The following is a 23,029-nucleotide window of genomic DNA, read 5'->3' as shown; positions in this document are numbered from 1 at the left end:
TGTGTTCAAGTTCTGGTGTCTCCAGTTAACAGTTGTTAATCAGACTAGCTGATCAACTACTGAGCTTAAATCAAAACATTCATTATCAAAGCCTTTTTGTTTATGAGTACAAATACACCATTGATGTTTATAAGAAGAATTATTTTCTGCCCTGAATGTTAACTAGCCACAAAAGCTGGTGTACACATGTGATAGTGTTTTTCACAGAGTTTAAAGAATGTTGGCCTTTGATGTTCTGCCCTTGAATGGAAATGAGCCTACTTTTTAAAATCACTGGTGAGGAAAATGGGAAACTTCTAGGCAAACACCTTAGAAGCATTGTTAGCATTTGTAAGTATTAAAATCCAACAGATGCATTGTTTATAACATAGGGGAAAAGCTACCTTTTTTGGAGAATAGCTCCTATGTCTTATGCTATGAAAATGAATGAGATTAAATAGAATCTATTAATATTTCATATTAAATAGAAATGTCTCAGTTAAGACATGATTGAAAGCAAAAGACCCTAACACAAGATAGCTTCAGCAAAAAAAAAAAAAAAAGCTACAAGGAAGGAAGGGTGTTTCATGGGAAAAGGGATGAGAACCAAAATATGAAGTGGGCTCTTTAGGTCTTCCTCAGACCATAAAATCTCCCATCTCTACTTCTTTACGTGACTTGCTTCTTTTTTCTCTCTCTCTCTAGACTAACTTTCTCAGTTTCCCTGGCCATCTGGTGGAAGACGGCCACGGCATAGCCTTCTAAATTATATATCCTCTTTCATTTCAGCTGAAGAGCACAGACTGAATTAGAATCTCTCAGTTCCAATTCCAACCTCTCAGAAGAGAGATGTTCTATATAGCATAGGCCAGAAGTTCACTGTGGTCAAGGGGACAGAGCCATGTGATACATACGTGGTTACCTTGGCACCCGTATGAATGCAAAAGAGGCAGTTCTCAGGCAGGATGGGCCATTACGAGCTAGACAGACAACCCTGACTACCACCCAAAACCAAGGAAGCATGAAGTGAAAAGTACAACATAGTAGCACTCTTCCCAGTATATATCATTTTTAAGCTTATTGCCTGTTTCCTCCACCAAACTATATGACCCTTGAGGCCAGGTACTATATCTTAATTATGTTTAATCTTAATCTTCAGTTATGTTTAATCCTAGTACCTGAAGCAATGCCTGACAATAGGCATTCAGTTAATATTTACTGGATGAACAGAAACAGATATAAGTTCTGCCTTCATGGGAATTACAGTCTGGTAATGAAAGTGGGCAATAAGCAAACAAGCAAATAAAAAGCTAGGGGCTTCCCTGGTGGCACAGTGGTTGAGAGTCTGTCTGCCAATGCAGGGGACACGGGTTCGAGCCCTGGTCTGGGAAGATCCCACATGCCGCGGAGCAACTAGGCCCGTGAGCCTGCGCGACTGGAGCCTGTGCTCCGCAACAAGAGAGGCCACGACAGTGAGAGGTCCACGCACCGTGATGAAGAGTGGCCCCCACTTGCCACAACTAGAGAAAGCCCTCGCACAGAAGTGAAGACCCAACACAGCCAAAAATAAATAAATAAATAAATTAATTAATTAACTTTTTAAAAAAGCTATATGGTAGTAAGCATTAAAAACGTTTTTAAAAGGGGAGAGAGAGAAAGGAGTAGTTAGCGAGCAAGAATAGAAACTTTCAGAAGGTCGTTGATGTTGTTAAAACCCAAGGTAGCTATACCAACTTTGTTTATTCATCCCAAGAGGCTGGAGACAGTAATCATAAAAGATTCCATTTACATTTCATTCCATTTATAACTTTAATACACACAAAGAAATTGTGGTTTACATTAAATACATGAGCTACTAAAAGATTGCTATAAAGAACTATGTGAAGAATTATAAATAAATGTGGTTAATGTTTGCTGATAGCTTTTAACTTTTATCTGACAATTTGTGATTGTTCAACTCCTAACTCAGAACTTGATATAATTATAAAACAATTCTCTGAGATGGTGAGTGATTAATCAAGTGCACAATTAGAGATATACGTTGGCCAGCTCTGCAAAGAGATCTGGATTAAGATTACAAATAATCCAATGCAAAAGACATGTTCTCTAAAGAAGAATGTGGCAGGATCAGATGATGATCTTTCAATCATATCAACAAAACACCAGGATGTGTTTTGTGGATATGACTGAAAGATTGTATCCAGTGATTTTAGTGATAGTAAAAGAGACTAAAGGAGAAGGGATGTAGGAAATGTGTTTTATTAGTATGCTTGTTGCCAGTATCTAACAGAGAAAGAACTATTCTGGAAGCAAACCAGCTCCCCTAAACAATAACTAACAAAGCCTTTACCTAGCTATATTAATTAGAGTAACAGGTGCTTCTGTATAAACAGCTACAGAACCCCAGTGGCTTATTATTATATATTTTTCCCTATGTAAAGTTCAATGCAGATTGGATTGGGACAGAATGGGTCTGGTCCATAAAGTTACTCAAGGACCCAGGCTCTTTCCACCTTGTGGCTCCTTCTGAGTCCCCTCAGGGGGGACTGGTCCATGGAGAAAGAGTGAGATTGGGCCAGATCTAGACAAGGAAGTGCAGATCACTTACACTCACATTTCGTTGAGTAGGACTGCATCACATGTACCACACCTACCTATGGAAGGGCTGGAAAAACATACAGTTAGGGACCCAAGAGGAAGAGGAGAATGTGGATATAGGTGAACATTCCCAGTGTCTACCACACTAGCAATATGTAGATTCAAGAAGCTGTGGAAACATGGGGAAAAAAATGTCATGAAAAAGCCCTTTGGGGCTTCCCTCTTGGAGCAGTGGTTAAGAATCAGCCTGTCAAGGCAGGGGACGGGGTTTGAGCCCTGGTCCAGGAAGATCCTACATGCCGCAGAGCAACTAAGCCCGTGCTCCACAACTACTGAGCCTGCGCTCTAGAGCCCACAAGCCACAACTACTGAGCCCGCGTGCCGCAACTACTGAAGCCCACGCGCCCTAGAGCCCATGCTCTGCAACAAGAGAAGCCACCGCAATGAGTAGCCCGCGCACCGCAACTAGAGAAAGCCCGTGTGCAGCAATGAAGACCCAACACAGCCAAAAATAATAAATAAATAAAAATAAATTTTTTTAAAAAGCCCTTTGTATCTCCAAAAGAATTTTGTTGATAAAATTTTAAATTTTTTCAAACAAGTTGTCTTAAAAAAAAAAAAAAGGAATTTAGGAACTGTCACTCAGAAGCCTCATACCACTGGTATTATCGTTGGCTTCTATAGGCCACTTATGTGCTTCCCTGTCAGTGATGGAAGATCCAGAAGAAAATTAAGAGCATACAGATTCTGAAAAGTACCATATCTAATCACAGTGTGGTAGTTCTCGTCTTTCCGCCCAAAGCACAATTATGATAGTGACATACCCATCAAAGAATATCATCTCCTCCAGGAGGGTTTTACAACATGAAAAACAAAATTTAACTGTTGGCTGGCAGGTCATACTTGCTGAAAACCTGGGGTAGCATTTCCCAACCAGAAATCTGGGAAAGAATGAGATTCCATCGTTTTACTTTGACCTGTCCCAGTGGGGCTGGCTTATATCTGATACCATATGCTCCTCTCTATGATAACAGTAGCTATGCCTGAGTTCTGTTTCAAGGATTCTGCAAATCTAAACTCTATTACAATAATAGCTTACACTATTGAGATTTACTATATTCCAGGCATCATTTGAAGTACTTTACATCTTCACAGAAATTCCTGTGGCCTGTACTATAATTATTCTCATTTTGCAAAGAGTGAAACTGAGGTACAGAGATGTCAATGAGGAGCAGAACTCGAATTTAAATCCAAGCAGACTAGCTCCAGAGCTCATCCTCTTAAACATCAGGCTAGAGTATAGGAAAAACCCAAAATAACAACCACAAAAGACCACCTGAGGGTTCCCTGACAATAAATAGGAAATAAGAGTACTGTCCCACCTTGTACCCTCAGGGGCCTTGTCTGTTAATCCATGTTGGAAGTAACCCCTGCCCAGGAAGTTCCAGATTTTATTCAGGGAAATGCAACCCAGGCAAATGAAGAGCATGAATCTTTTTGTAACCAGGAATGACTGACTAAAATTTGGGAGACAAGATTGCATTTTAGATGCCCCAGATTTAATTTGGCATATAGCTGTATTGGTGCTGATCAGCTTTCCCCGTGTAGGGCAAAGCATTCTTGGTTTGATTTTTATTTACCAACTCCAGTTGGTTATTTTTAAATGTATTTGAATTCCATTCAATAAATCACAGTTGAGCATCCACTATGTAGAAAGCTTTATGCTAATTATTGCAGGGAATACAAACAGGAGGGATGCTTAATCATCAAGGATACTGGTTTGTAGAGGTAGCAGGATTACCTTAAACATTAGTGAGGTCCCTGAAACTATGAAGGCCATTATTTAGGTCTTGAGCCTTTAGCTGATAGGTTACACGTTGACTGTTGTGACAGAAATTACCCTTGCTGTAGTTGGATGACCATATTTCCTTCTGTCTGATGTGTTAATATTCCTTTTTTTAACAGCTTTATTGGATATAATTCACCTATCATACAGTTCACCCATTTAAAGTACACAATGCAGTGGCTTTTAGAATATATTCACAGAGTTGTGAAACCAAGCACCAAGCACAATCAATTTTAGAACATTTTCAAAAAGAAGCCCTGTATCCATTAGCATTCACTTCCCATTTTCCTCCAACCCCCTCAGCTCTAGGCAACCACTAATCTACTTTCTGTCTTTAATAGATTTACTTCTTCTGGACATTTCATATAAATATGCATATGTGGTCTTTTGTGACTGGCTTCTTTCACTTAGCATAATGTTTTCAAGGTTCATCCATGCTGTAGCATGAATCAGAACTTCATTCTTTTTAGTGCTGAATAACATTCCATTGTATGGATAGAACACATTTTATTTGTCCATTCATCAATTGATGGTCATTTGAGTTGTATCTATTTTTTGGCTGTTATGAATAATGCTGCTATGAACATTCGTGTACAAGTGGACATATGTTTTCATTTTCATTTCTCGTGATATTTGGGAGTGTAAATGCTGGGTCATATGGTAACTCTATGTTTATCCTTTTTAGGAACTTCCAGACTGTTTTCCAAAGCGACTACGCCATTTTACACTCCCACCAGCAATGTGTGAGGGTTCCAATCGCTTCACGTCCTCGCCGACACTTGTTATTATCTGTCTCTTTGATTGTAGCCATCCTCGTGGTTGTGAATTGGTATCTCATTGTTTTGATGTGTGTTTCCCTGACGGATTAATATTGTAATACTTATTTTACCAACCCAAGGCAAAAGCTTCAATCTTATGCTTTCTTATGCACATAATGGAAACTGCCTTACATTACTGGCTTGACTTTCTAAAACAAAACCATTGTTCTATGCAAGACGAATGTCATTTATGGGGTTTGAGTTATACCTGAAAGAATACAAAGTGAAATGACATGGAATTCAGATTATGAACTCATATGGGAAATTTGTTTTGCAGGATGAATTCATTCACAGTGTTTTGAGACCTTTATCTAAGCTACTCAAGTACTCTTATGTGACATTTGCTGGATAATCTAGACAGCACTTTGGTTAAATCCACAGTGTGATGTCATCCAGTAAACGCTTGAAAGTGGAGATGCATGTCTCCACCGGTTTTATCAGTCTAGATTAGCAGTGTGGTTCACAGCACAGTGAACTTTTCTCCTCTGTGATCCATCAGTCTGTCTCTCATTGTGGGCCAATAATCTGTCACCTGAAACTACTTAAAATAGGTTGGACTTTCTTGAATGTGTCACGTTGCTGTGATGACATTGGGGTTTGGCTGCAGAAGAGGGGAAGCACTGTTTTATGACTTTCGGTTGCTTCCATATCCCTTGTTTCCAGTAAAAGCACTGTGATTTTTAGCCTTTGCTTATATGCCTAGACTTTACTCTGTACCAGTTGTACCTTTCATCTCTTTGCCTACTGAGGCTCCTTCTGTGGTTATCTTTGTCTTTCTGTCAAAGAAAAAAAAAATGCGGGGCTTAGAAGGTATCAGGGTTTCACCATCTTGATTTCGCCAGTTAGCAGATATGTAAAAAGAACATCCCCAAAGGCCATTTGGTGAGAAAAGAAAAAAAATAGAAAGTTGATCAGAATGAGAGGATGCCTTCTTCAGAGAAGGTCTCAGGATCCCTCAGAAAGCATCCCCAAAAAAAGAGATCCTAATGGTATCCTGGTCATCCTCCCTGACCCATAGAGAGAATGACCACATAGATCCAGATTCTCCCCGTTAGGCTCTACATGCCTGTTTCCAGTTAGCACATCTTGGAGAAGGTCTGGGAGGAACAAAGGAGGGAAGGAAAGAAAAAGAACTAAGAGTGGATAATTAATCCCTTCATAATATATCATCATATGTTCTGCCTTATTTGTTCCTTAACTTTTAATATGCATTTTTGTAGCTTGGTTTGGGGTGGAGGAGGGGAGATTGGAAGTATCAGCCAGGCTTATGGGCAGAGCTTGAATTTTGTCTCCCCCCCAAAGTAAAGGGAAGTAATAACTTTATACATTTATAGAGCTGGGTATGTTTGTTTGTTGAAGCTTTAGTAAATTCCGTTTTGAGCATTCTATTAATTAAAATATTATTTTGACTAAAACTCAAGCATATGATGACCCAATGATAATTGTTGCCTCTAATGAAGATCTTAAACTACCCCGTATCCCTGCCTATGTGCCTTTAGAACTATCGAAGAAGAACTAAAGAGTGTTTATTAAAGTAAGAATTATAGTTTAGAGTCTTATTTTTGCAAATGATTAGCCCTTGAGTAATAAAAAATAATACTGGCTAGCACTCACTGAGCATTGGTTTATGTGCTAGTGTATACTAATAGCTTTATATAGATTATCTCATTTAATTCCTTCCATAGCCCTCTGAAATAGGTGCTGTTATTATATCCCCATTTTACAAACTGAGGTTTAATGAAATTTAGTGCCTGCCTTATCCAGAGCTCGCACCCTGAGCTCTCCAACAAACAACTTCCCCTGTGTACATGCCATATTAATGAGTACTATAGCCTCCCCTTTCCTCAACCAAATCACATACTAGAAATAGCAGAAGGTGAGTAGAGGGGTGGGCAATGGAGAAATGTGAGAGAGAATATGAATGAATGAATGAATGAATGAATGGGATAGCAGACCTCAAATAGGGAAGAAAATTGATGAGTTTTGCTGTAGTAGAGTTTGTTTTTTTGTTTTTATTTTTGTCATGGTAGTTTTTTTGTGTTTTTTTTTTTAAGAACCTTTTTTTTTTTTTTTTTTTTTAATTCTCTTATTTATATGTTGGCTGCGTTGGGTCTTCGTCGCTGCGCACGGGCCTTCCTTTTAGTTGCAGGGAGTGCGGGCTTCTCATTGCGGTGGCCTCCCTCACTGCTGAGCACTGGCTCTAGGCACGCAGGCTTCACAACTAGGCACGCCACAACTTCAGTAGTTGTGGCACTCAGGCTCAGCAGTTGTGGCTCGCGGGCTCTAGAGCGCAGGCTCAGCAGTTGTGGCGCATGGGCCTAGCCGCTCCGTGGCATGCGGGATCCTCCCGGACCGGGGCTCGAACCCATGTCCCCTGCATTGGCAGGCGGATTCCTAACCACTGCGCCACCAGGGAAGTCCCTGTCATGGTAGTTTTTATTAAAGCTTTTAAGATTTCATTTTTTTTTTTCACACACACACACTGTATTTTATTTTTACAAGAGATAAATAGACTGACACCAAGCATTGTAAATGGATGACCACAACAAAAGCAACAATGATTGCAATTTCCAAACACGAAACACACTCATACTATGTCATAATGTTGAAATTCAGTCCAGTAATCCTCCACTGTAACAAAGCTTCTAAGATTTCTTTTCCATCTTTTACATTCTTGCACACAAACGTGAAGCAATAACTGCTTAGGAGAGGCAAACCCAAGGCTGGTTATTCCTATAGGAAAAGGCAAGGTGTATCTTTCATGGAACAAAAATGGATCCGAGATTTTGCTTGCTCTTTTCTGTTAAGAAATTAGAATAAAAAAGAATATTATACTGGTTTTCCTTCAGAAAGCCACGCACCTCTGATTACCTATTTTGCGTAGAAAATATAGGGTATATTTAAAAATTCAGGAAGTATTTTCTTTGTCTTTGCAAGCATAAAGTTATTTATAATCACTTATTTAATTAAATTACTATGATCACTTTGCTGGGCCATTTTACTGTGATATCCTAAAATCAATGAATTAATTAACATCTCACATTCACACTCTCTCACACACACACACACACACGCTTACACACACACACGCTTCCTACACACCCATTTTTAACAGCCTCTATTTCATACCATTCATGCTTTTTACTCAAGGTGTGTCTGAGTATAAAGTAGCTGAAGTAAGATTCCTATAAAAATGGCTTGCCAAAAGGCAGCTCTTTAAGCCGATAATCTTCTCCAGTGTAAAACAGACTCCCCAGAGTTTATCTCCCCCAGCCCTTCCCCTCTCCTGCGAAGGTAGCCCTTTTTTAATCTGCTCTATAAAATCTCCACTAAGTAGTCATCTTTGATTGAGGTACCTCCTGGGACAGTCAGCTCCTTCCATTTTCAGGAAGTTCTAAGTGGTGAAAATGATTTCCTTTGTTGAGCCAAATGTTGTGTTCTGTGATACCTGCCTTTCTCACCACTGACCTTTCTGGAATGAAACAAGGTGCAAACTAGGGTGGAATATCTTAATTAACAAACATTTATTTATTATTTACAATAGGCAATTATGAAATGTTTCAAAATAGTAATATGTGTGCTTTGTAACGTTAACCGTCGATGTGGGAGAAAAAGCACGGGCTTTGCAGTCAGATAAGAGCAGAAATGATGCTGACTGTAGGCACTGTTGCAAGCACGTTCTGTAAGTTAGCTCAGTTAATCCCGACCACAGCCCTCTGAAATATGTACTACTGATGTCCCCGTTTCTACAGATGAGAAGATTGAGACACAGAGTTAAGAAACTTGCTCAAAGTCACCGGGCCAGTAAGTGTGAGAGCCGGCATTTGAAATCAGGCATTCTGGCTGCAGAAACCCCACTCTCAGCCCCTAGGCTCTGCTGACTCAGCCAGAGTATCTAGTCCTGCGGCTGTACCTTATAAGCCAGGCGATGCAGGGAGTTTCCTTAAGCCGCCTTCACTTTAGTTTCCTCATCTCTAAAAATGAGCAAGATAAGAATTAAATGGAAGAAGAATTAAATGGAATACCATTGAACATGACATGATGTTCTTAACATCTGTGGGTTTGGTTTTGCTTTTTTTTTTTTTTTTTTTTTTTTTAAATACTTAGTGGTATGTGGTTTGCTGTCACCGGTTTGAGACTCATGTCAACGTTGCTTCAGAATAAGCAGGGTGGGTTTTTTTTTTTTTTAATTAATCTTCTTGATAACTACAGAATTCATTACAGAATTAGTCAGCATGGGTAGGATTAAGTTTGGGGTGATATTAAAGAGTCTGACTTCATAATCCCAAGGGGGTTGTTCCTCGAATACTTAAAATGCACTTCCTTGCTCCATTTATCGCTGAAATATTTATCTGCATGGATACTCAAAGCAGCACATTTCATGAATAGCTGATGCTAGTAACGAGGAGTGTGTCATTATTTTTCCCTCTATTTCATAGCTCCTTTACTCTGACCCAGTGAACTATTCTGAAAGCAAACCTTTAAAAATATGAATAGCATCACCTGCAAACATTTTGAATTTTTAAATCTGTACACGGTGAGACTCAGGAGGTTATAAATATTTTGGTTGATGTGGGTTATCATCTTAAGTGTTGGCTGAATCACGAGGAGATAATTTATCCTTGTGCTGCCTTTTTGAAAGAGAAAGGAAGACCCCTAGAGAAAATGTCACAACTCCTTTTATGCATTTATTTAAGGAGAATGAGGGGCTAATTAATTTCATCGAGAACAGCTGGAGAACTTTTGAGTGTATGGCAAGAGAATGCCATGTGGTTTGATGACTGTTACTCTGACCCCATAGTCATGCCTTTCTTGAACTGTAACTGGGTCACTTCAAGGGCTTTGTCATTCAGATCTCACTCCAAGCCAGATGGAAGATAACAAGGCAGATTCAGAGACGTCAGAGGTCGTGGTATCTCAGTAGAGTGACACTGTTCTGTCCAACAGTCGTCTGTTGAATTTAGTCATTAGGCACTGCGGAGACGAGCATGCAGTGGACGCTGTCCCCACACTCAAGTGTCCAGTCTGTGGGGAAGGCGGGAACAGGTGGTTTCAGTACAGTTCAGCAAACCTTATGGTGGAGGGAGATACTGGGTGCTTTGAGAGTAGAGGGGAGGGCCACCTAATCTAGCCTGGGGGAGGGGGCGTGGGCGTGAGGATGGGGCTCATCCAAGAAGGCTTCCAGGGGCATGGAGTGCTGAGATGAGTTGTAAGGATGGATTAGCACGTGCCAGGTGAAGAGGAAGAGGACCTTCCCGCTGGCTTCTGTAGCCTCTTGAGCAGTTCTTAGTCATCCTACCTAACCAGCAGCGTCAACTCCAAATAATGTCCTGACTCACTGACTTCAAATCCTATCTTTATTTGACTGTTAAAGAAAAAATTCATTTCTGTGTCTCAATGATTAGCTGATTTTGTGAAGTATAAGTTATAAGAAAAAAACAAACAAAACCATTTGGGCCTTTTTGTCCCTGAAATGAACAGTCTGCCTTACCCATTTGGCCTGACCTCCTCCATCGTAACTTGAGCAGGATTGGCTGGGGAGTGTGCTGGAACTCCAGCGGCACGGGCTGGTGGAAAGGGGGCCCTGGGGAAGATCACCCGCCTGTATGGCTGGCAGCCCAAGGGAATTGTAGAATCAGCCAGAGTCGGACAGTAAGCACCATTCAAAGTAGTCATCAGCCCTGAAGGTTGGTCCCTTGGCCAAAAGTAATAGTAGGCAATAGACAGCCAGCCTACATCCCTTATTAACTTGGTGACCTTCAGCAAATCCCTTCGCCTCTCAGTGCTTTGTTTTCGCTCAAGTAAGGACTAGTAATGGGGGTGAGGATTAAATGAACTAATTCATAGAAAGCACTTGGAACAGTTTCTTGTCAACTGTTAGCGGACAGAGTCCAGTTCTCTTTGAAGGGGACCTAAACATATCGATACCTGTGCAGTTTAGTGAGGTATTTAGTGCTGAGCTTGAATTCTCTATGAGGTATTGGTTGACCATCCAAGGCAATTTATTCATTCATCATTCATTCAGCACGTATCTACTGGATGTTTCCTAGCTGCCAGGCACTGCTCTGAGCACCTGGGGAAAAATGAGAGGCATCAGTCCATGCAAAGGAATAGTCCTAGAATGTTCCAGGAATGGCCAAGAGGGCCATGTGGAATGAGCAAGGAGAAGAAATATAGGAAATGAAATCAGAGTGGCAACAAGGGGCAGATCTCACAGAGCCTCATAGACCATTGTGAAGACTTTGACTTTTACTTTGAGGTCAATATGGAGTGAGAACTAGGAGGAATTCTAACAACTACTACTGTTTATGGAGCTTGTAGAAGTGCTTCACCTGTGTTATCTGATTCGATCAGAGAGAGAGAACAGATTAGAATGATGATGTAAGGCGAACGACACTGTCCCCAGGGAGGAAACTGAGCTAAGTGGGGTTAGGGAGGCTGCCTGGAGCAGTATTGGAACCCAAATCTGTGTGACTTCATGATGCTCTACTGTAACTGAATGAGCGTATGGATGTGTTTGCCGCCAGATTGGTTGTACCAAGACTGATTTCAGAATCTACTTGACCACTCCACAAGACCAGGGCCCAGGAACTGGGTAGAAACTCGGTGTCCGTGCTTTCAAAGGACTCCAGAAATCAGGGACGGAGAATCGGAGTGCACGGTGCTCACCCCACAGAAGTGCTTTTCTGGGACACCAAGCAGTAGGACGCAGTGTCGAAGCTCCAGCCTCACACTTCCCAGCGTCTTTGGTTTTTCCAATGGATAATGTAAATGTGGTCACTCCACATTTCAAGACCCTGGTGTGGGTGAATGCTTTTTAAGGGCAGGGCAGGGTAGAATCAAAACCCAAAATACCAAAGATTCAACTTCCTGTTCCTAACCACATTAGACCAGAAAATGAGGCAGCTTTCAGAGCAGGTGTCCCCACCCATGAACCTGCAGTTCAGCTTTGACTCACAGGAGCCTGTGGGAACTCAGACTCCTCACTCTGAAAGAAGTTGTTCTCAACTGAATGGACACCCCCAAAGTCAGGTTGAGTGTTCAAGACCAAACTGCAGTGCAGAACGTAAAGGACAGACAGAAGTCTTGTTGGGAATGAGATCATTTCTTTTGCAATTTGTGAGACCAAATAATGACCTACACAATCAGCTTCTTAATTCATATTCAGCTCTTTTGAAATCGGTGATGATTCTTGAAGGAGCTGAACCGTAAGATAAAGAAGAGGGGATTAATTTTTTCCAAGTGTATAAATTAGCCACCTAATATGTGCAAATTAAGTGGTCTCTGCCCGCCTCCAGCTGTTTGGGAGGGACAGATAATGTTCAGTTATGGTGCACTCTATCTAGGTGTTCTGTTAGCCCTATATTTCAATTGCTATACGTAGATTCAGCTGTTCACACTCAGCAAAAATGGAGAGAGACAAGGGCTACAGTGAAATAGTACAGGAGATGCCCATCAACTACTTAATCTTATATCAGCCAAAGAAACAGCACTCTTTCCAACACGGAAAGAGATATTGATCTGCTTTTCTAAGAGATGGTCAAGTTGGCTTTGAGTCATATGAGATTTTTATTTTATATTTGACTTTAGAGTTCATTCTCTAGATAAGTTGTGAATTCATTGTACTGGCAGATATACAGGCTAGAATCAAACCTGATTGTGAATTCCAATCTCTGACAAGATTTAGACACAGGCAAGTTGTTTGACTTCCATTAGTGGCTAGTGAATAGCCTCATTTTCCAAATTTATTTTTTTCATTAAAAACTGGCATTGTTGTGATGAGTAAGTGAAAAATATATATAAAGATCTCGACAAGTCATTTTGTGTAAGTGATAGTCCCACCCCGTTCGTAAGAAGTGTAGATGGATGTGGATTGTACCTCTGGGAGCCAGTAAAGGTTTTTAGGCTGGGGAGTGACATGATTCATGTAGGTTTTAAGGAAGATGACTTTGGTGTCACTGTGATGTGTGAGCTAAATGTAGAGAGACTTAAAGCAAGGAAATGAATGAGCGAATAAATGGTGACAAAGACAAGGGCCTGGGTGGAAGGCTGTGTCAGCGGAGATGCAGGACGAACCCAGATTGGAGAGGTTTTAAACATAAAATGGAGAGAACCTGGGGACTATTTGAATCAAGAGGGAGTAGAAGCCTCATCGGAAGTAAAGGATGCCTTTGAAGTTTTCTAGCTTATGGAGATACTGAATTAACTAGTGTAGAGAATAATAAAAGGCACTATTTTCTTGCAGACTGAAGCTATACACTTGGCACTGAGCTAAGGAATTTAATACATCATTTGATTTAGTCATCATGCCAACTTTATGGAGTAGGTAATATCGGGCGATTTGACTGTTGTAAAAATTTAGACTCAGAGAAGCCCGATGCTGTACAACCAGTCAATGTCTCCCTAGGATTTGAACATGGATTTTTCTGACACCAAAGCCTCGCTTGAAACTGCAGCAAGAAATAAGCCTTTACTCCAGAGAAGGGGAAATGGAGTAGGGTTGGGAGGGTGAAGATAAAACTTAGTTCTGGAAACGTTAACCTTGTGTCACTTATGTCAGCCAGAGATATCTTGAGGGCAGTTGGAAAATCAGGCCTGTAGCTCAGGGGAGGGGGTGGGGGGAGATAAAGAAATTTGTGCGTTGTTGGCATATGGTTGGCATGGGGGAGTGAATGAGGTCACCCAGCAAGGGATGTATAGTTAAAGAGAAACAGACCCTGAGGAAATGAAGGTGAGACGTTGAATGCTCACCTAGTTGAGGAGTTTAGAAGCACTCATATACCTATTTGCAGTGGAATTTTTTCTGGCCAAAGTGTAGCACTGTGCTCTGGTGTATAAATTTGACTGCCTTTTATTTTTCATTAGTTAGATACTGAGTGCCACTACGTGTCAGTCATTATTAGAGGTTGGTCCCTGCCTTCACAGAGCTTGTAGTCTAGTTGAGAGCCATAAATGAAAAAGCAATTAAAGAGTAACAGGTCATTATCAATTACAGTATAGGTTTCTGTGTTATTATAGAATGCTCTTTTAGGGTCCTGTGAAAGATTGGCTCCAAAGCTAGACTTGGGGATCAATAGCCAGGGAATTAGGATCACAGGTTGTGATATGGAATAAGTTTATCATTAAGAAACAATTGCTGGACCTAAAAATAACTAAAGATTATATCTCTGGAGAAATACTTGAGAATGATTACAAGAAAATTTGAGATAATATGTACTGAAATTATTTTGCTTACAGGTTATACAGGAAGCTGGGTTTTTTAGGTGTGTAAGGCAAAAATTAAATCTACGAAAGATGACTTCTGCAAGTCTTTGAGGCAGGCTGAGTCACCATCTCTAAGTCAGTCTCCCACAGACAGTTTTTTCTCAAGGGTTGCAATTTTTTTTCAGTTGAGCACCAGATGAAATCGTTGGCTTGCCATGAGGAGCCATGTTATACTAGAAAACACTTATCTTTTAATCACAGACTTGCACGCCACACAACAAGACCTGCACAGTAAGGGAGGCACACGGGGAGCTAGCACCACGGAGAGAGAGCTGGCTGCTGCCGCCCACCCCATGCCCCTTCTGGGACCCCACTGTCCAATCTAAATCCTGTCTCTCGGTCTCTTTCTCCTCCCCACAATGCTTGAATCTCTGCATATAAAATGATACAATGCACTCCACTGTAACAAATATTGAGAGTCAAATGGGCACACTGAAATTTCTTAGATTTTTTTTTTTCCTGGATGTATAATTGCTCTGACACCTGCATAAAATGTGGAAATAGAAAATTTGTTTTCCATCAGAACAGGAAATTACCAAGCCTTCATATTGTACCGTTAAGTAGCTCAGTCTCAAATTACAGCCTTTACCTTGATATTCATTCTTCCTTTTGAGAGGTTATCTAGCATAATGGTTAAGAGCACAGCCCTGGAGCCAGACTGTCTAGGTTTGAATTCCTAGCCCACCAGTCACTGACTTTGTGACCTTGGGCAAGCTACTTAACCTCTCTGTGCTTCCGTTTCCACATGTGTAAAATGAGGGTAATAATAGTACCTACATCCTTAGGGTTATGTGAGGAATATAAGTTAATATACATAAAGCACTTAGAACTGTACCTGGCATATACATAGTAAGCCCGTGTACCTGGCATATGTAGTGAGCAATCCATAAAGGTTTGGTGTTAGTGTTATTACTATATTATGCTAGTGGATAAAACAGCATGTTAAGATGGTAGCCAGGCCATTGAGGATAGATTTCCCCAACCCATTGCAAATCAGTCACAGGTCAGCTCTCCTTTCATTTAGTGTGGAGGGAAGAGTCCAGCATTTATCTCCTCTTATTCTCTTTTAACATTGAGGATCAATGGTCCATGATAGAACTAACTGAGCGGGTAGTCAATTTCAAGCCCCGTAGCCAGAGACAAGGAACTTTCTCTCCTTTAAAATAGAAACCTCCTTCCTTCCAAACACATGTGCAATGGCTATGTTTAGCAATCTTCCAGGAGCAGGATGGGAAGATAGCTGAAGGCATGGTATATGGCGTGGTGCCTCGTGTATAAGGAAGATGGGCAGCCAGCCAACCAGCCATCGTGCTGTCTCTGTTCCGTAGTGTGTTGTCAGATCAGAAGGGGGATATGACTCTTTTCTCTCTAGCTGAACTTTTCTGTCAGTCCTACTGAGCTGCCAACTGAAAGCCCCTGGTTGACACAGTTCTTGGGCTCCTTTGTCTCAGAGCAGCAGAGAACAAATCCTAGATTTTTAAATAGGTGGTATGAGCTCCAGCTTGGAGTCAGCTTCAGACCTCATACTGTGATGCCATAGAACATCTCCCTGCTAAACCCCTTCCCTAACTTGCCCTAAGATCCTCTGATACTGACCTCCTTACAACAGGAAGCTGCAAAGTTGTGCACTTGATACAGTTAGTAGAATAGAATCATCATCTTCTTGGACTTATTTCTAAAACCCCACACAGTGGAGTTATAAAGGGCCTTTTGACCAAGCAACAGTGTAGTTTACTCCCTGGAGGATGTGTCAGATCTTGTTTCCTTTTAATTGCTTAAGGGTTAAAAACCATTACTGTGGTCACAGGGGTCAGACAGCAGAGTCTGTGGGCTGGATCCAGCCCACAGATGTGTTTGTTTTGGCCCACATAGTTGTATATACATATAACAGTTAGTTGCAACATACAAAAATTGGGAGATTACACATAACAATCTGCATTTCCAACTTTTTATTTTAAATATGCCAGATCTGACAATGCTGGGTCTTCCCTCCTTCCCATGGGGAACAGTTTGCCTGAGTGGGAGAGCTGCCCCTCGTCAGCCCCTCCACTTTGCATGGTCCCCACCTGGCCCACATCCTTTACTCTTGCTCATTTCCTAGCCCCAGAGGCGTTGACGTTTATAAATCTCTTAGAGCCTGGTGCCATTTTCTTCACAATATAATCCCAAATGAAAAGTGAAAAATCTTCTCATTACATTCCATGACCCAAATGTAACAAGATGCTAAATACTGAGTCTCGGGCCTTTGCTCTCTGATTTAAGACGAAGAATCACAAGTAAACCATTCATTGTGTCATTTATTTAAAAATCACACAGTTGACAATTATCCTTGCCTGATGTTTTCCCTGAGTCAGAGAACAGTCTTTTTGTCCTCTAACCTTTTTCATGGTAGCATTTTATGCTGTTCTGGTTACTACCAGTAATACAGGCTAAACAACAACCCAAAGTTGAACCCTCTGGCCTTGTCCTTAGTCATCTCCTTTTGGCTGCTGAGAGATTTGAGGTTATAGGCTGGCTCTGGGGAAGAGAACGTGGAGATCTAGAGGGGAAATAAGGTACACGTTTCACTTCCACTGAGTCATGGGGCCACATAACACAAAGGTGATGTATGCCGAAGTATTTGTAAATTGCTTTTACTGGGAAGTCATTTGCCTCTCTCTCTTTCTGAGCTGCATGGCTAGCCCCTCCCGCATGGTTCTGCAGGCCCCCCATTCAGGCGAGTGTGCATACCTCAGTTGCTGAAATCTGCCCCAGCTCGAATTCTTCTTCCTTTGTACCACTTCTTTATTCTGAAGATGGAACGAACGAAGAGTGCATTTCTTGTACCACCTGCCAGCCACCTGAGGGCAATTAGAGCGTGCTAACATGAGGCCAGCGCGCGGCAGTCCATGAAAGAACTGTGTCATGGAAGTACAAAGCATTGTTATTACCGTGCAGAAGCTTAATCAGTTTGCAAAAATGCATTGAACGCTGGGGGCTTTGGATAAAAAAGTCATATGTGAATATTAGTCGTTCATTCCATTGTCATCACTGTTTCAGTTTACCATAGAGATGTTTTATTAGTTCCTTTAAATTCCCGTGACTCCAATTTCACATGAGGTCGTGGTCTCCTCAACTGAAAAGTTTTTAGTAGCTTTGGTAGGTCTGAAATTTCGGAGTATTGAGCAAGGCCTACACTGAGCTAGAACATGATCTAATAAGATTGGACTGTCAAAACAAGAAGCACCAGTCTGTGATTACAAGGTTTTTAAGAAGAAAATGTTAAAGCTCTGCTGTGAGAACCTCAGAAAGATAATAAAACAGGTTGGAAGCCAGTTTCTTTTTCATTTCTACTCTGATAGGTGGGACATCGCCCTATTTAAGCAGCAGCAACTGCAGTGGAATGAAGTGTGATTAAACAGAAACAACAGATAGTATCTTTCTATTGGGAAACTCTAATTGTGTAATCAGTAGGATGAAGCATCAGAAAATGCTTGAAACGTTTTGTTAGAGCCCCAAAGGATACTCAGAGAGGCTAGCTCCAAAATGCCCAAATAGAGAAGATACATCACTGGTTAATAACTCAGATTGGAGTCAGAAGCGAGTTCCATTCCCAGGCCTCCACTGTGAGATTTGAGGCAAGTTATTTAACCTTTTTGCTCCTCAATTTTTTTTAATCCCTAAAATGGGAATTGGAACATTATAGAATTGTCATGGGGATTAAAAGAGATAATGTGTGGAGACTTATTGGGGCAGTACCTAGTAAATGATGAGTGCCCAATAAGTGACAGCAATTGCTATTTGGTTACATGGAAATTCTCAATCACTTTTTATTTTGGATGTTCAATATGGTTTTCGAAATAAAGGCTGATATCATAGTTTATTTCTAAGTTTTCCATAATTATGTTTAAATCCCCAGTCGCTCTCAGCCCCTTTCCTTAGTTTTCTGTATACTTACCAGTATCTCGTTCATTCTCCAGTCATTTTTCACTCTCGGCCAATACCATTCTCATGAGTAAATGCTTAAGACCCAATCTGAATGGAGGTTTAGGCTGACTCTGGGACTGAGTCACTGATCTATTTCAGCCTTCAGGAGCTTTTCTTTTTTTGTTTCCTGTTCATTTACTGAACATTATAATTTTTGTGTCATTCCTTCTGCTGAATTACAGTGTAGCAAATGACAAAATGTTTATGAAATGCCTTGTGTTTGTAATCACTTACAATAAAGCATTAATAGAGAGTATAGTTTTTTGATGAATTTATATAGACTACAAGGGGGAAAACCCATTGCTCATGGTGTTCTCATCTCTAATATGTTACATAATTACTACAACTGAAAGTAATTGATTTTACCAGATTCACTGGGGGTCAGAGTTACATCCTGGTAGTTATTACCTTCAAACTATCTTCTTTTTGTAACTTGGGGGAGGATTTGTGCTGGGGACCCTACTGCTGCAGCATTTGCCCTTGCAGAGAACTTTGATCTGAACACCCACAGCTCGAGGCAGAAGCAGATCATTCCTTTCCTCTACCAACTAATAGAAACCTTGACGAAAAGGGCGCTCCTCAATTCTGGATGAAATTAGGCATCAAATAAGAATTCCCTTCAGCTCAGTTCTTTGCTTCATTTAAAACCCAGAGTCTTTGTAGAAGTCTAGGGGGAAAAAAAGTACACAAATTGTTATTTCATTTTTCCCATAAAATCTCCAAAGAAGGGAATCTTATTTTCACCTTAGACTCTCAGAAACATGGACAATAGAACCAGTTCATTGCTCCAACATAGTTTATGATGTCACCAGAAATTCTTGATAAAACTGTCAGCATGAGTATGCCATTCAATTCATAAACCATGCTTTATTCGTGCTTTGTTGTGTAATATGTCAGCATTTCCCCTTTCTTTCCTGTAAATTGTAACTTTTCTGGTGATTGGCATTTAAAGTCTTTTCCTGATTAAGGAATTGTCAGCTGAAATCATCAGGGATTTCCCCTTAGCTGTTTTGAAAGAAGTCTGAAGAATTTAATGTGTTGCTTGGAAATTAAGAAATTTGGAATGGTTTGTGTGAATCTCAATGGTGAAATAGAATCAAGAGAGGATTGTTTTTCTTGAAAATAAGATAGAGTTACAGAAGGAATTAGAAAAACTTTAGAAATAATCAAGTCTTTAAAACATTTAATAAACTGTAATATCTCTGTTCTGTGCTTTTCAAAAGATGTACTTATTACACTCTAGGAGCTATACTGAAATAGAAACATTAAAATAAAATTTCAGATGCTTGGAAAGTGGTTTCTTAATTTAATTTCTTGATTTACTTGGAGTTAACAGAAACCTTTTTTGTTTTAAGACATTGTTAGAAAACTTTCTGAAGTGTCAATCCATGTTGCATCCATAGTGCCACCAGAACAAGGATGGTGACTGGGGTAGTATTAAATATACTAGACAGGACAAAAGGAAACAGATCTATTTCAGGCACAAGGGTTATGTAATGAGATTTCTGCCCAGTGACAGGATGGGGTGGGGTGAGTAGGAGACAGCTGGTTGGTGTGATAAAGAGTGGGGGGCCTGTTTGAGAAGAGTGGTTAGGGAAGGCCTCTCAGAGGAAGTGACTCGAGCTGAAACAGAAGGAATCGTCAGGGATAGAGCACAGGGAAGAACTCAGCAGGTACAAAGGAAGAGGAAACAGCATGTACAAAGGCCCTGGGGCTGGAATGAATTGTTCCAGAAACAGTGAGGAGGCAGATGTAGCTGGAGCATAAGGCAGGAGGGGTGAGGTAGGACCTGAAAGGTAGGAAGGGGCAGCTCTGATAAAAGTCCATCACTGGGAGAAAAGAATTAGCAATTGTGTTCATTTTATGAAAGCTTCTTACTAGTGTGTTTCAGAATTATCCCAACTCTAAGTATGGCATGTGAAAAACACTGTGAAGAAATAGTAAAAGCCCGTATGCCAACTCTGAGCCAGCTGCAACTTCCAAATTTGTGTTTGATGACAGATAGGCTGTACTCTTAGCTGTAAAGAGCAGGACCTCGTGACTTGCCAGCTACACCTCTCTTGTCGTCAACTTCCACATAAACTAAGGACACTGAAGCAAATCCTCAAAATCAGTTTTGCTTTGTGACTGCTCTTCTGCATTCACCCTAAACCCCAGCATTTGTGCTACATGTGCCCCCTGTAGTTAGGAATAGTTTCCTAACGCCCCCTGTTCCTTCACAGACAAAGTGGGGCACAGCTAAGTGTGACGACAAAGAAAGGGGAAACCCCACAACTTTACTTTCCTTCTCTTGACAGGTTAGAGATACTGGTTTTGCAGGACAAAATGAAAAATCCAAGAGACCCAAAATGATAGACCCAAGATTCAATTTACCAGCAATTACCAATACCAAATAGTGGCAGAAAGCGACTGATGCTTTCTTACTCTCATCTTCCAACAAATACCTCCTGGGGAGCCCTGTGTGAGCAACTTACTATACCACATTTCTAGTTATTTAGAATAGCGGAAAGTGAAAAAGATTGGCATGTGGTATTCAAAGGCATGGGGTATTCAAAGACTGGTATTTGAATAAGGTAGCAAACATACAGAGATTTGAGTTGGATGGATGTAGGAGATGATTTGTTCAAAATACTTTAGCAACTAGAAGCAAAGCTTTTAATGCCTGAGTGGATATCGGAGCAGCAGGCCAACTCTTCTGTGCCATTAAAAGCTCATACAGATTCCATAAATCAGTAACGTGCCTTTCTAAGCTTGCAGTTTCCTTTCAAGGAGACTTGCATTTTTAGACACTCAATCCCTCCCTGAAAATAACCCAGCCCAGGTAGTGGTTGTCTGCCAGTTGTCTTTCTTATGCCTTTGGAAGTGGGGCTGTGATCCTGGCAGTTGCTTTCTTTTCAGTAGCAAGTGCTGTATAGGGACCTGTGGGCTTTCTTTTAAGCTACTGAGTTCCTTCACTGTGCACCATGCCTGAGCACTGTGCTAACTATTGGTGATACCGCGATTAAATAAGATGCTAGATGGGGTCTAGATGGAGAAATGGGCAGAGTGTGAGAAGTACTATAGGAGCAGAGGTGCAAGCAAAGTGGTATGTAAGGGCAGAGTGAGAGCAACTGATTCAAGAAGGGAGGTGAGAATCAAGGAGGGCCTCAAAGGAGTAAGTAGACTCACATGGATGGGTTTAAAGGAAGAAGATATAATTAGGCACAGGAAATCACATGAGCCAAGACAGACACAGAAGAATGACCATGCATAGCATGTTCCTTCATCGACTTTTCTCATGTGACTAGACCTTTTTCCTTTTTCCTTTTAGAGGGTGCGTTGGGAGCAGATAGAAGGAGAGTTACAGGGATAGAGGGACTGGGACAAGCAGAGTGGAGGAGTGTAGGGGTCAGGAGGCTCCACATACGAGGAATATATGAGGTTTAGAGTCAGAAAGACCTGGATGGCCCGTAGGCGGTTCCCTTACCTCAGAACTCCAGTTGCCACATCAACAATGTGGGAAAGCTTCTATCTGGGTTCCTCTGAGGATGAAATGAGGTGCATGGTCTATAGCATAATCTGTAGCATAATCAAGGGCTGGACTTGGAGTCAGAAAGACCTGTGTTCAAATCACGCTGCCTTCTTGTGTTACCTAAGTAATTGTGCATGTCCCTGACCCTCAGTTTTCTCACCTGTACAATGGGAATAATAGTATCCTCCTCATGGACTTAAGAGGATTCAATTAGCTAATTCATGGAAAGTGCTTATTAGGACAGTGCTGGCTACATGATAAGCATTAAATGTTAGCTCTCCTCCTCCTTCACCACCACATGTCATAGACCCTCACAAAGGTTAGCTCATTTTCCCTATGGAAGTATAATAGTTTGCAGTTTTCAGTCCCTTGGTAATTTATTCACTCTAACTATGCTAAGAGAGAACTTGGCCTATTTAGCAATTATATTTCCTTGGAAGGGGTCTTCCTTTCAGGCCTCACTGCACTCATTTTCCTTTGTTGGACAGTAGCCTCATTTTTGCCAAATGCCTGATGGTGACAAGTGTCATCCCCAGGCAATAAATAGCATACTTTCTTCTCAGATTCTGTTCTCCTGGTTTGGTAGTTTCTACACAGTTTTACTACCTTTAACAGCACATGCTTAAGCTGAGTACAACTCAGCTATGTATATCTAAGTTCAATATTGTGGTAAGTATATGGCCCAAGGCCCTGCTTTCAAGTGGCTGACTGCCTGGTTGGGAAAATAGAACTTACAGAAAACAATTAGGCAATTTTATGAAGAAAGTATGACAAGGTACAAAGTCTATTCTAAATATGTTTATGACACTGGCAGTAAGTACATTGGTCATGGGAGGCAGGGTGGGTACAGCGGGGGAGAAGTTGCTGGAGTTTTTAGGGGAGGCACCAGGCTTTAGGAACTATCTTATAACCAACCAACATGTCTGAAAATAACCATCAGTTTTGGTTTCATATCATCCCTCCAGCTTCCCAGCAAACCCTAAAGATGCATCCATCCTGGGAAAAATAAGACTATGATTTAAAGCCAGTGATTCCCCAAAAGATCCC

The 23,029-nt window shown here is 41.0% G+C and overlaps 1 protein-coding gene and 1 long non-coding RNA gene across 16 annotated transcripts in view; one reads left to right on the top strand and one right to left on the bottom strand.

Moving 5' to 3' along the window:
- Positions 1 to 23,029, top strand: part of NSMCE2 (NSE2 (MMS21) homolog, SMC5-SMC6 complex SUMO ligase) — a 222,642-nt gene that overhangs the window by 158,953 nt on the left and 40,660 nt on the right. For 2 of the 15 annotated variants that reach the window (XM_082363148.1, XM_082363146.1), the window contains exon 6: positions 5,109 to 6,664. The exons of 9 other annotated variants lie outside the window; for them this stretch is intronic. In XM_082363148.1, coding sequence (XP_082219274.1) covers positions 5,109 to 5,300 — 192 coding nt within the window. In that variant the 3' untranslated portion in view covers positions 5,301 to 6,664. Of the gene's footprint in view, positions 1 to 5,108; positions 6,665 to 8,993 lie in introns of those variants that run through there. 4 more of the 15 variants (XM_082363150.1, XM_082363143.1, XM_082363138.1 and 1 more) reach the window with 4 other exon arrangements.
- The window catches only part of LOC309614578, a 47,238-nt gene continuing 31,958 nt past the window's right edge, over positions 7,750 to 23,029 (bottom strand). The window contains exons 2-3 of the long non-coding RNA XR_014236294.1: positions 9,155 to 23,029; positions 7,750 to 8,041 (exon numbers count right to left, since the gene is read on the bottom strand). The exon at positions 9,155 to 23,029 is cut by the window's right edge and continues 25,336 nt beyond it. This is a non-coding gene — a long non-coding RNA (uncharacterized lncRNA). The remainder of the gene's footprint in view (positions 8,042 to 9,154) is intronic.

The sequence above is a fragment of the Balaenoptera borealis genome (assembly GCF_965194805.1).
Source record: "Balaenoptera borealis genome assembly, chromosome: 17".
NCBI lineage: Eukaryota > Metazoa > Chordata > Mammalia > Artiodactyla > Balaenopteridae > Balaenoptera > Balaenoptera borealis.
Note: the sequence above shows the minus strand (reverse complement) of the source record. Positions and strands in the feature narration are given on the sequence as shown.